This window comes from Corvus moneduloides, chromosome 7 (genome assembly GCF_009650955.1).
Source record: "Corvus moneduloides isolate bCorMon1 chromosome 7, bCorMon1.pri, whole genome shotgun sequence".
NCBI lineage: Eukaryota > Metazoa > Chordata > Aves > Passeriformes > Corvidae > Corvus > Corvus moneduloides.
In genome coordinates this window covers 19,582,629-19,596,518 of record NC_045482.1, presented here as the reverse complement: position 1 = coordinate 19,596,518, position 13,890 = coordinate 19,582,629, and the positions used below count along the sequence as shown (strand labels likewise).

The window sequence follows — 13,890 nt, the reverse complement described above, 5'->3', positions numbered from 1 at the left end:
GAGGCTCTTGTTACACGGCCTGGCGCTGCTGTGACATGGTCTGCAGGGCTGCTGGGAGACAGCTGCCATTTAGGAGTGCTGGGTGTGTTCCAACTTGAAAGCTCCTTTTGGGAGTTGAGACCATACTCTATGGACTCTGGGAAAGGGTTTCTTCTGTGGTGTGTAAAACCTAAATTCAGCGCCTTTTCCTGTAATACTGGTTAGACTCAGTTGCTGAAGAGTCTGACCTGGATGTTCTGACAGATTCTTTTTCTATAAAGTTTTAATGACGTGCAACAGAAGTACAGCAAGCAGCTTTCAGATGAACACTAACACTTCTCTTTAATGATTGGATAAGGATCTTGACTAAATATAGTATGGATGTAAACTGCTTGAATAGTATTCAGTTTCAATGTGGAAGTTCAAATATTTATCTGTATCCTGGAACTTTAATATACCTTTCATGGATTATCTGAAGTTCAGTGCTCTCTCCTGTTGTTCTGAAGTTGTTTTTTCAAAGAAGGGTTCAAGCTTTAGATCAAGAAGAATATTTTTCAAAGGTTATTTATACAAAGATCTCCTTCTAAATTTAGTAAAAAAGGCCCGATGTCCTTAATTTTGCATCTGGTTCTCTTTGTGGATTCCTTCTGTCATCATTGCATGCCAGGGTACATCATCTAACTTGATACTGAAATTAAAAGATGTGTATTGTTGGTAATATGCTCATTTATCTGCACATTTTTTGCACTAATGTTAAAATTAGAGTTGTAGAAGTGTTCCCTATTTAAATTTAATTTTTAAGGGTGTTGGTTGATGCATATAATGGGATGAGATGCTTTGAAATTACTTGATTCCAAAAAGTTTTAAAAATAGGAACATAAGAGCATTTCTCAAAGTTATTCAAAAATAAGTACAGAAGTTCTGGATTAGCCTGTTTTGATTAGATTGGCCTAGCCATAGTAATAATACTTTCAGACTGTCAGACTATCAGATTAGGGACAGGAGTCCTAAATGCATTTTAGTGCAGAACTTTGCTCAGTGGTTTACTTCTCATATGGCCATACTTGCAAGCTATAGAATTATTAAATTGAAAAGATGATGTAGCAAAAGCACAGCCTGCCCCAGGGGGCAGCAGGAAAGCAGCACAGAGCCCCCACATGCATGCTGTGGAAAGTCAAAATTGCTCTTCCAGTAGACAAGAATGTAATAGCTCTAGCATTACAGATACCTACAGCTGTCAAATATTTGGCATTTTAAGAGATAACGTAGCAATGAAATGATAATTGATGCAGTGACTGATGTTTTCAGTATGTCTCCCATGGGATGTTTCTATGACTATAAAAAGGCTTGGTGTTCATTACACAGCATGCTGACTCTGAGCTGCTTCTGAGATATTTTCCTAAGGGAAAAAAAAAAGATAAAGTTTGTGCAGAATTCAGAACTTCTTAAGGGTGACCCAGATGTGGGAGTGTGCAGTTTTTGTCCAATTCTGGATTCTCCAAAAATGTAATTCATAGTCATTTGTGAGTCACATACATGTAAGTAAATACAAGAACATTCATTTAGTTGTAAAAACATAATATGGACTTACTTCTGGTGAATTGAACAATTAGTATTAAGGGGGGGAGTGGGGACAAGGAGTAACTGTATTTAGCAAAACCCAGAATTTTTAAAATGTGACAAAGACACCCAGTGTTGAGCACTGCAATTCCCTGAGCAGAACTACAAGATGGAGCAGGCTGTGGCAGGTTGGTTCCTGTTGCCCAGCAGTCTGCCTTTGCGGCTCTCCATGCAGTGGATTTCCTTCGTGCTTTCACAGTGTGAAATTGATTTGCATTGCTTGTATCTGCTGTTGAGGGGTTAGAGCTCAGTACCTGAGTTCAGTTCTAGCTACGATTAGAAACTGTAACTCAGGCCAAAGAAGCAATTTTTACAGTTCTCTGAGTGTGTGTGGTTTCATCTTGTAGATTTCAGTCCCAGAAAATTTCCTGAAAGCTTGCCTGCTGTTATTCCTCAGGAGTAGGATTGCTAAGAAAATGGAGGTTTCAGCAGAGATAAAAAATATGGCCTCGAGATCTAGTGGGATCTGGTGAATTCTCCTCCTGGGAAGATGTGAGGAGGAAGTGTGATTATAATGCTGCCTGCTCTAGAATGGGGGGCATGAAATATAGGACCATTCATTGTCATGTTTAACACAAGTTCGATAGGAAGATAATACAGAAAAGTCTATTTTTAATTATGTAATAACAAATGATCTTTTAGATGCTTAAATTGTACTTACGGCTTACACTCACATAAGCTTATACCCCGTGACATTAACAGATTTCAAAATCCATGTCTGCATTGATTTGCAAACACTTGTTACATAAACAAACAATTGTTATTTCACAAATTTAATTATGTACTCAAGTCTTAACTGTGTGTGTTTTAAAATCCAGTAGTGGGTTTTGATAATAGATTCAGGAAAGGAGAAGCAAGGTATTTCATTTTCTTGGCCTCCTCATTTTCACATATGAAGCTTGTTTAAATCCTTTGGGAAGAAAGAATGAATTTAACCCAGTTTTTGTGAGGTGCTTATGTGAATAAAATTGTTTTGCTTGACTTCAAAGCCTGAGAGGACTTCCTAAACCCCTCATTTTTGTCTACATTTTTTTAGGTATATATTAGTTATGTTTATGCTTAAGGAGTGGTGTGAGTGATGATAGAAACTTCTTTGATCTGCCTAGATTTAAAAACAAACTAGATAATTTGGAACTGGAAATAGGACCTAAAGTAGAAAGATAAAAAAGGACTGTTTGAATATCTTCATTTCAGAGAATAATTATTTTTTCTGTTTCCATTTTAGGAAGTCTTCTTTTGCTTCTGTTGCTAGCTTCCCCAAAAAGATTTCAGAACCTTTCTCCTGCAGCCAAGCGTAGGAAATAATCGTCCTTTAAATATTAAAAAAAAAAATTGTAAAGATCTTTGAAAATATAGTAAATGCCAGTCTGCCTTTTGTTTTCCTTCTGTATGCACATGAGGTCCAGTAAATAGGTACTCACTCAAGAGTGTTTTGCAGCAAGTCTTTTGTGGCTGGATCCATATCTGGAAGTGAAGGGCTAGAAACTGAAGTATGCTAAATGTCCTTGTAGTGATTTTTTTTGGAATTTAATTCTTCCAGTATTTGTATCAATGTCACTTACCCCCGACTGGAGCCAGAAGAGGTAGGGTATGCATTTGCTTACATGTACAGTAATCACTAGCTTAACTTGGTGTAACCCTTGGACAAAATACAATTTTGTATTATCACCAAGTCACTAGGATGAAGTCACTGCTAATCAGGATTAAGATGAACATAAGGAGCAGTGGAAAATTTCTTGCCCTGTACTTGTTCTGTTCAATATGGCTTCCATATGTTCTGTTCGCTAAGTCATTTCTGAAAGCCAGTAAATATAGTTATACATTGTTTTGAGGGGTTGTTCTTTTTGTACAGCACTGGCTTTTCATTTCAGAATCATCATTTCCGTAACTAGAGACTCTGTAATCATTATATTTGCTAAAAATACCAAGTGTTTAAAAATTACTTTCCTTGTTTTACAGAACACTTCACCTGCATTATAAAAGTGCTGTTCACTTTATTATATACTCAAGCCTTGGCAGCACTTTCTGTTAAATGCAGTGTTGAAGATAGGATGGCATGGAAAGAATCAGGAGCTCTCAAAAAGGTTGGTTAGTTTATTAAAACATTTATGAAATTATGCTTAAGTATTTCTGAGGAATGTAGATACTTCTGTTTTGCATGTAATAATTTGCTTCTGCTTCACAGAAATCCAGTATTTTGTTTCTGTGTGTATAATTTCTGCATGGTTTGGTACATGATGAGACTTAAAAGTTTCACAATTAATAACTAGTTCCAAAACTGAGTTTCAAATTTGAGTCTGTATCTTTATAGTTTCAGTCTCTACTTTGTTGCAGTGGTTGTAATCAGTAAATGCAGCTTTCCTTCCGGTGAAATTGAAGCCTTCCTAGATAAAGCATGGGCATTGATCTGATGCATTTCTTTACAGGAAAAGCAGGCAACCTTGTCGGAGAAAAAACTCTCTTGACTTTTCCAACTTGCTTGTGCTATTTGTGGCTAGCTATATAAATTTCTCTCACTATGTGGTCTAGAGTGCTCATGTGATGAAGAGACAGAGAAGGAAATTTATCGCTATTGTTTCCTTGCCTTTTGGTAGTATTTACAAGTAAAGTGACCATGCATCTTTCTGTTTCAGTTCAGCTGATTGAATGCCAGTTGCCACCAAAGACAAAGTTCCCTGCACTCGCACCAGCATTCATTTAATCCTTCAGTTAACTTTCTACTCCACAGATTGATTTTCCCAGAAGGTCAGAAGAATGCCAATGTCAGACCGAAGGAAAGGATAGAAGTGTTGGGACCAGGAGAAAAAAGGGGTATTACCCCTCTAGACAACAGCTGGGCCTTAGATGTAAAATGAAATGCACACTGAGAAGCATGACCTGCGTTTTCACATGTAACTTAAATTTGTCATCCTGGTCAATCAGAATTCCAAGGTCTTAAGGACAAATTATCTGCTGGCCTGCTACTATGAGAATTTTTTTTTTTTTTTTTGCACTGGAATCACTGGACAGTACTTAATTTTGTTAGCTCCCTATCCACCCCTTCTTTCAATACATGGTAATTTTCTTAGAAATACAAAGACATTTGCTTGAGGTTGTTGCTAGTGATAACTTTTTTTTCATCGTTTACTTAAGTGATTCTCAAGTGATACAGTATTTTTCACTTTAAAGCACTGAGGACTGGCCAGTGGTAATCACACAGCTCCCTGTTCCACTCTCTGAGCCCTTTGGCTGTCCTTCTCTTCTTGAGCCTATCCCTTGTCCTCATGCATGTCATGGGGGAAGCTGGTTTTTAATTTAGAAATCCAAGTTCTTTCTTTAAAGTTTCTTTAAGCCACAGTGGTTAAAAACATATGGTTCACATTGGCTTTTTCTTCTCTGCTGGTAAGATTGACATTTTAATCCTGGGATGACTACACAGATCACACCTCACTTTTGTCTGTGGATAATGCCAAATGAATCTATTTCAGTTTGGTATTCCAGACATTAAACATCGGCTGAAGACTCTGCTGTATATTTATGCCAAATGATCAAGCAACATGAAGAGTTTAATTTCTCAGCAGGGTGAGGTGGATATTGTATTTTTGGAATCCCAGTTCACTCTCATTATCTTTGCAAGGTGTGTTATGGTGTCATAGGAAGCACGCTGTAAATGCCTGTGGAGTAAACTTCCAGGAATAACATAGAAAGAAGATTTGTCTTAACTGCTGATTTAAGTGTGTGTTGCCTTCTGGTTCTTTGACTATGAGCATAAACAGCAAGTGTGCTGTCCCAATATGAAAGGTGAAGACCCCATCTAAAATGGAGAATGAAAGTTCATGTCAAAATGCACAAAAGAAACCAACTGATGAATTACATACATCATTATGTACTGAAGTATTTGGTGTCTTTAAAGAATCACAGTAATGTTCCACTCTGTTGTTGTTTGTTGTGTTGATAATGTACTAACAGAACTCAAAATTCATATCCAGTCATGTTTTTCCTGGGCAGAATTTATTCTGACTTAGAAGAAAATATTTATGAGAATACTGCTTTCTATTTCTTAAGGCTTTCTATAAAATTGTTGCCTTTAAATGTAATTGCTATGGCAAAATAAAAGTGCCAAAACTAAGTGGCTATTTATTCTTTACACTAAATATATTTTCCATCTGTAGTAGACACTGTTCATTCCAAACACAACTTTGTACTTTCTGATAGATTCATCTTCATTTCAAATACGTAGCAAGTGTTTTGTCATTCATCCGCGTTGGTACATTTTAGAAAATTACTTAAAAAAAAAAAAACAAAACGTGTATTAGAATTCAAATTCTGTCAAAACAAGATGTATCCATAAAGTGATTCTTTCTAGTTTTAAAGTAAGCATTTACATACTCACAGAGAAAACATGTGAAATGCAAACATTATAAAAGTGTTGTTGTAAAACACTCAGTTCAGTGCATATGTAATTCAAGTAGCAATTTCCTGCCTGCCATACAAGAAGATGGGGTAGGGGACCCCGCAGCGGCAATTCACATTTCACTCTTGAGCTAAATGCACTCCCTTTCTGTAAAATTATATATTTGGGGGGTTTTTTAGCATTGTGTATCCTTGTAGGTCAATATTCATGTGTTTATCAAAAGGAAATATATTTAATTGCTGTTGCTATTACAGAAACATTTTCTCCTTTTCATGACCAGTGCTTTTTGGATTTCTTTTCTTCTCATTTGCAGGATACATCCAGTGGAGAAAAATCTTGGGAAGTATTGCTGGGTCATGTGATTAGTGAACTGTCTAAGGGGAAGATATATGAAGAAGGAGAGACTGAAGAATTAGCAGTGGTATTGGCAAATTTCTGGAGAATTTATCCAGCATGTCCCCTTGAAGTTTTTTTGCCTCATTGTTATAATGATTTTTCTGTGATCTTGCTAAAGACTTGCAGTACAATTCTTTATTTTCTAGATCAAAGCATATCCCTTGGGGACAGTTTGCCTGTGCAAATCTTTCTTGTAATAATAGCAGATGTGGTCAGTGCTGTGTTGAGAAAGTTATTGACAAATACTTATTATAATTATGGGGTTTAACCATATATATGGGTTTTAATCATATATATTGGTTTTAATCATATGTGTGAAAGACCTTTCAGAAACTTGGAAAAGTGAATATTTAAGTAGAAAACCCATTTGCCAAGGGGGAAAGAAAACCTACAGAGGTATTTCAGATTATTTATGAAATGCTGGCCTTTGGAATGGATGTTTGATGCAATCGTTTATATAATATGCTTTAAAAAATACTTGGTTCATCTTGGAGTTTCCATACCTAGGGGATAACATACCTGGGACAGAATTTAGTAATTGCTTCCTCCTATCTAGGTAAATCCAGATTCTGTAGAGTGCTATCTGCAGCAGTTCTGCCTGCCTTTCCTCAGGATCACAAGCCTTCTTCAACACCATCTTTTTGGAGGGGATTTGCCTAGTTGTCAGGTACAGAATGAGAAGGGCACACTCAAATGTTTCCACATAAAAGCTAGAGATCAAAACTTAGAACTTTAAGGTGTCTTTTTCACTGTATATATTTTCTATTCTAAGATGCTTTTTAAATCATATTTTATAGCACTACAGTTTTCAAAAAAATGGTATTCTTAAACTTCAGCAAATTCATGCTTATTTAATTAGGTCATAGGTGCTTGTCTCGTAAAATACCAACATACTTTTAAAACTTGTCCAGCATTTGCAGAGACGGTATAATTCCACACAGAATGGAATTCAGTACTAATTTTCTTAGTGCTTCTTAATACTTCATTCTCAGAGACATTGCATCAGCAGACAATTATGTTTAAGTTCCATGACTAATTTAAGTAGACTTTACTGCAAGTCAGCTCCCTCTTTTGCTTGCCTCAACATCATCTCCTTTGTAAAACAGCTATTAGCTAGTTTCGGGTGCTAAACAGAAAAAAAATTATTGTGGAGTTTGGGGCTTTCTTGTTTTGTTTGTGTTTTTTGGATTTGTGGTTTTGTGGGGGGTTTGTGTTTTGTTTGTGGGGTTTGGTTTGGTTTGAGGTTTTTAATTTGTTCGGTTGATGGTTCTGGGGGTTTTTTTCTGGCTTTTTGTTTTGTTTCAAGAGTCCAGTTTGAAGTGATCTGGAAAAATTGAACCTTCCTGTGTCTCTAAGCATGACTATTAGCATCTTAGTACTAGAATAGCTTTTTTTTGAAGTAGGTACCTTTCTAATAAACTATTTAAAAATTAAGAATCTAGGTATTAATCTAAACCTCTCTGATTCCATGCCTAAAAAGGAAGATGAAGAATTCAGTGTTCTTGCAAGCTGCCTGGGTCTGTTACCATCTTTTCAGTCAGCTCATCAGTTCACCAGTGCCTCTTGTCTTGACTGGCCCATGCCAGCATTTGACATGATATCACAGTGGTGCTCAGAACTGGCTTCATTTGCAGATAGACATCCAGATCAAGTAAAGGTATGTAGCAAAATTATTTTTTCCAAAATAGTCACGATATGGAAGCAGCTATTTATTGCTTGATTCATTATGCACATATGCTGTTGTTTTGGATCTGAGAATATAACTTGTAAGTGACAGAGAAATTGTAATTGGAAATATTAGTTAGTGGATGTGGGTTGAATTGTCTAAAAACAGGAATAAGAAGACCTGTGTGGTTTTTATGATTGCTGGAGACAGCATGTAGAAACACTATCCTTAGATGATTCTAAGTGTGCCCATATCTTCTGCACCTGTAGCCAGTAAAGGGCAGGTAATAGAAACTTCAAGAAAATATGTATCAGAACTTTTTCTTGCCTATTTTACATTACTGATATTTTTGAGCATCTTCAGTTGCAATACTGAAAAAGATGAAAAGGATAAAAGCTGTTTAATAGTTACTGATAAAAGATGATACATTTTCTCTGAAGGTTAAAGAAATAATACCAAGACCTGAGTTAGGGCAACTGAAATAATCAGTTGTGAAATGGAAATGTTTCAACATGAGTGCATTGTTTTTATGACAAAGCTGCATCTCAACAATTCAAGTCACCCTCCCCTAAATCTGTGGTGTCAGGAGAAGGCCAGATGCATTTCTCACTGCACCATGATGTTCCTGTGAAAATTTGAATACTCAGATTAATCTCAAAATACAGTTGCTGCTAATCTGATAGACATTATAGATTGCAGTGAAACTGATAGCATTCTTCCCATGATTGGAAAGTAACCAGGTACAAATGGTTTCTTTTTCTTTCTTTCTTCGCAATTTAGGTTTCAAGGTCATGCACTCCTAAAAAAAAATTTGAACCTTGCAAAGAAGATCCTATCTGACCACTATGCCCGTCAATTATAAACACAGAAAAAAATTACTACATTGAAGGAAAACATATTACTGTTTAAACCCCCCCCCCCCGCAACAACCAACCAACCAAAAAAACTCCAACATAAAATTGGACAGTGTTTTTAAGAGCAGATGTGTAGAGTTAGGCTTTTCAAAGCAATGTTTAATGTCTTACCAAAAATTGTGAGTTCTGGTAACTTCTTAATGGCTTGTGTTCAATAGAGTTTTGAAAAACAGGCAGATGTCTTCAAATATCATTTACAGAGCCTAACTTCAGAACTAGTTCTGTTTTTGAAAGTTCGAGTCTAAATTTTAGCTGGGAGGCAGCTTTCATAGTTGATGCCAGGGTTTGGGAATAGCACACTGATATTGCCAAGCAAACTTAGTGCAGGGAGTGAGAGTCTTTCCTGGAGATCACTCTTAATCCTCTTGTTTTAGCTGTGAAGGTTTTTGCACTTAAAATATGTCACATTTAGAAAACGTCCTTGGGAAAAGGCTAGTGCCCATTCTGTACCTGTTACAAAGGATGAAATACGACTGCAGTTGGGGGAGGGTGATCAGCCAGGAGCAGGTGACTACTACGAGGTGACATTTGACTTGTAAATTCGTGAAATGCAAAAGAAATGAGAGATTTTTAAACTGCATGTTTCTTATAATTGGTATTCTCTTTTTTTAGAAAATACAAATGCTTAAACAAATGCACAGAACTGATATATATTCTTACCTTATTTGCAGGCTTTGCTTATCCAGGAACCTAAGTGGGACTTGCCACGCCTCCTTCAGTTGCCTGAGAATTACAATACCATTTTTCAGTATTATCACAGAAAAACTTGTTCTGTTTGTACCAAGGTTCCTAAAGATCCTGCTGTTTGCTTAGTTTGTGGTACTTTTGTATGCTTGAAAGGACTGTGCTGTAAACAACAGAGTTACTGTGAATGTGTACTGGTAAGAGAGAGTTAATTAAAATTCTGTAATTGATTCTCACACTCATTAATAGTTGTTAACTCCATTGCTCAGTTTTGATGATTTTCTTTTCAAAAGGTGTTTATATAATCATAGAACAGTTTGGGTTGGAAGGCACCCTGAAGGCTCATCTACTCTAACCCCCTGTGATAAACTTAGTGCTTATTTCTGAGGGATAGACCTAGACTGGATTCTGAGGACAATTTACTTGCATAGCAACCTATTTCACCTTTTCGTAAAAGTCTTAATTGCTAAGATGAATGGATAAATATAGATAGTGCTATTCATAGAGAAGAATGACATACTGAACAAAGCAAGAATTACTAAAAAAACATTCTTACTAGGTTTGTAGAGCTGTAGACTAGATGTGTGAGCATGGATAGAGAAAGCAAATGTTTAACAATACAGAGTATTGTAAAAGAGGTAATGCTAAATTTTTCTGAATATTTTCTCCTTTTCTTGCCATCTATGGAAAATATTTGGTAATCCTATACTATTTGCTGTACAGCAAAAAATTCAAAATAGCGTACAGAATATTTTTGCTTATTTTTTGTTACTCAGTTTTTACATAACAAATATCCTCCCTTTCTGAGTAGGGAAACACAGGTGTTGTTATGGCAGCACAAGACACTGAATTCTAGTTTGGATTGAGAATTTTGGGCCAGGCTGTTATTTGGCAAACTGTTTCTTAGTAAATAATGTGTGCATGTTATTTGAAGCAAAACAAAGTACTATTTTTTAAATTTCTTCTGTTACAAAGTTGACAGACATTAACAGAATCTTTGCACTCTTGCCTTTATACACCCATAACATTACAGCATTCTCAAAACTGTGGAGCTGGGACAGGAATATTCCTTTTGATTAACGCATCTGTAATCATCATCATACGAGGCCATCGTTTCTGCCTTTGGGGTTCTGTTTATCTCGATGCACACGGTGAAGAAGACAGAGATCTTAGGTAATGTTTTCATTACAAGTGTGTTTCATAGTTGGTGCCTCTGTGTAGATCAGCTTTGTCTTGTGACATGCAATAACAGATAATAGATCTCTACCTTTCTTGTGTGGAAAAATGGAAAATCCCCATTTATTGCAACGTGGACTGACTTTTATTCTCTTGGGTTTTTGAGAGTTTTTTGGCCCAAAGGTGGTGTAATCATGATCATTGAGTTTCACCAGGCACCCAGCTGACAGATTCCTATGTTGCCATTCTCAAGACAGTTAATTCTGAGTATTGTTTTAGGAAACACTTATCTCCCAGTGTTGTTGTTTGGCCTTTAATTGGACAATGCAGTTGGATTCAAGTGTAGAGAAGGAGCATAACTTCCAAGCTACACATTACTGAGAAAACAAGTGATGGTTTCTGGATTCTGCTATCCAGTGTAAGGAAGGGAAGTCCCAGCAATTACCCTACCAGAAGCAAAACTGAAAACCCCTCACCAACAAAAAATGCAATAAAAATGCATGTTTACCCTGCAAAAAAAGTTGTATGAGTATCATGTATTGATTGTATAACGAAGCATCTTTCCATTTATTTGGCATTTTAACCATTTATTTTCTTCTTGTTCTCTTTTTTTTCCCTCCACAGGCGTGGTAAACCCCTATACATATGCAAGGAAAGATACAAAGTGCTTGAACAGCAGTGGGTGTCTCATACTTTTGATCATATCAATAAAAGATGGGGGCCACATTACAATGGCTTGTAAATCATCATCATCTGCACACCATATAACTGCTGTTACCATGAATGAATGCATCTTGACTGACAGTAGCTTTAACTGAATGGGAGTTTAGCTCTTTGGCTCGGGCTGGAATTGGGTATGGGCATAAAAGGGAAATGGAACTTTGTCAACATGTGAAATCTGTGCAAAATGAGCTGTTGTTGCTACTAAAGAATGATACAATAATTGAAATTAAATCCTCAAAATGGTGTGAGCAATCTTATTGCACTCAGTAGTCTATTTTTGTTGTGTTTTTAAATCCCATTATTGTTAAGAAGCACAAATTTTACTTGGAGTTGTTTACAGGCTCCAGGGGTAGGTGTCTGGTTTTTATTTTTCTTTGCATGGAGTTGAGTTTTTAGCAACTTTTGCTGAAACGGTGTATATGTCTAGTACATCTATGAAGTATGTTGGATAAAATTTCTTTGCCTTTTTTGTGTTGGCTTGAGGTTTTTACTTGATAGGCATCTGTAATTAGGTCTGTAAAATGACTGTGAGACTGCATGGTAATAATTGGTCTGGAAGTTGAATTTTAAAGAGTATTTCACTTATAGAGGTCTATTGAAATATTTCAGGCATTACTGAAAACTTACATGTTCTCAGGAACTTCATTTTTTTTCTCCATAAGTAAGTGAAATAGCTGTAAATTATGTATCTTACTGCTCTTCATGTAATCCAGAACACACATTCTGTCTTCATTTTTTTTTCCAGGAAGGAGCTTTTCTTTTTTTCATATCAATTGAATAAATTGTTAGTGATAACATACAGAAATTGCTGTATATAGAGAATTTGTATGGTGCCCAACATAGCAGATCCCAGTTACAAGCATAACAACCACAAGCCTGCCTATCATTCCAAACCAGATGTATGTTTCAGAATGATTGGATTGGGAATGTGCAGGCTATTCTGAAAATCAAACACAATTTTATATCTTTACTGTCTTTTCAGGAGGTTCCTCAATATTGTATTTGTTTAAAGTAATCACTGTTCTTTCTGATTGGTTTCCTAAAAAAGGAAAAATAAAGAAAATTCAACTGAGGTAGCCAAGATGAACTACCAGTGCGTGTGCAGCCTCGCTGGATGAATGCCAAAACAGTTTATGCTTAGAGGACTAAAAAATTCATGAGAACAGGCATGACTGGGCTAAAACCCATAGTGTAAGTAGATAGGAAAGATTATAGTCAAAATACTGGTATGTAATATATTGCTACTCTTGTTTTTCACAAGTGTTGGACATTTGTTGGCTATTTCATACAGTACTACCAAGCAGTTCCTGGTAGTTTTGACATCCACAGCTTGTGTGTAAAATAAAATTTATATGTGTAAAATAAAAACATCTTATGATAAAGCCACATATACAAAGAAAACAGTTCCCCAGTGGAAATAATTATATAGTGAAAAGTGTATAGGGGAAATAAAATGACTGTATAGCAATCAAGAACAGACCAATGGAAAAGTAAGTAAATACAATGACTTTTTCTGGATACCTGCAATTTGAAAAACCCTACAATAAGGGATACTGGTTTTTATAAATACATATAAATATATATATATATATATATTTCAGAAGTATTACAGTACTTCCTGTAAGATTAGAATTACTCTGTTTCACCAACTAAATGGCTGTGTTTTTTCCAAAATATTACTTTTTTGATACTGTATTATAAGTTCTGCCTGTGATATTTTTGCATTGCTCATTAAGAATATCAGGCCATTTTGTAAGTGTGGTTAAAGAGCAAAAAGATTCTTTACATTGCCAGCATAACATTATTACAGGGCTCATGAACTCGAGTGATCTGTAGTTTGAAGCTCCAATGCTATATTTACAAGAGATAATGTGTCCAGAATTTGATTACTGTGTTTTATTTAAAACAGAATGTTCTCTGATTGTGCATATGGATGTGAAGTAAAACTATTAGCCTTAACTTTAACATTTGGGTATTTCATAGTGGTTATTGTAGTACTGGTGAATTAGTCACCAGTTGATTTAAAAACAACAAAAAATTACTGGGTTGAAAAATTGTACTTGAATATCCTTGCATGCTGCTAAACAAGAATTTTTATTTCCCCCGTAACTTTTTAAATCCTACTTTATTAAGCTAACCTTGAAAAATAACAGATCCAAACTAGAGTGGTGTGTGTGTATTACTCAAATGTTCTGGTGTGATATCCTGTATGAATGATCATTTAAGTACAGTACATTACTGTAGACTCTAAATCAATCTTTATCACACATCAGAAGAGTACAAAACTAGGAATACAGTAATTGCCATTGTAAGATATGTTAATAAAAGTCTACTGTCAA

The 13,890-nt window shown here is 35.8% G+C and overlaps 1 protein-coding gene across 6 annotated transcripts in view; it reads left to right on the top strand.

Moving 5' to 3' along the window:
- Nucleotides 1-13,890, top strand: part of UBR3 (ubiquitin protein ligase E3 component n-recognin 3) — a 109,319-nt gene extending 95,429 nt beyond the window's left edge. For 4 of the 6 annotated variants that reach the window (XM_032115132.1, XM_032115131.1, XM_032115130.1 and 1 more), the window contains 7 exons: nucleotides 3,559-3,683; nucleotides 6,306-6,413; nucleotides 6,945-7,055; nucleotides 7,869-8,045; nucleotides 9,640-9,849; nucleotides 10,686-10,825; nucleotides 11,453-13,890. In XM_032115132.1, coding sequence (XP_031971023.1) covers nucleotides 3,559-3,683; nucleotides 6,306-6,413; nucleotides 6,945-7,055; nucleotides 7,869-8,045; nucleotides 9,640-9,849; nucleotides 10,686-10,825; nucleotides 11,453-11,570 — 989 coding nt within the window. In that variant the 3' untranslated portion in view covers nucleotides 11,571-13,890. Of the gene's footprint in view, nucleotides 1-3,558; nucleotides 3,684-6,305; nucleotides 6,415-6,944; nucleotides 7,056-7,868; nucleotides 8,046-9,639; nucleotides 9,850-10,685; nucleotides 10,826-11,452 lie in introns of those variants that run through there. The other 2 variants (XR_004241368.1, XM_032115133.1) reach the window with 2 other exon arrangements.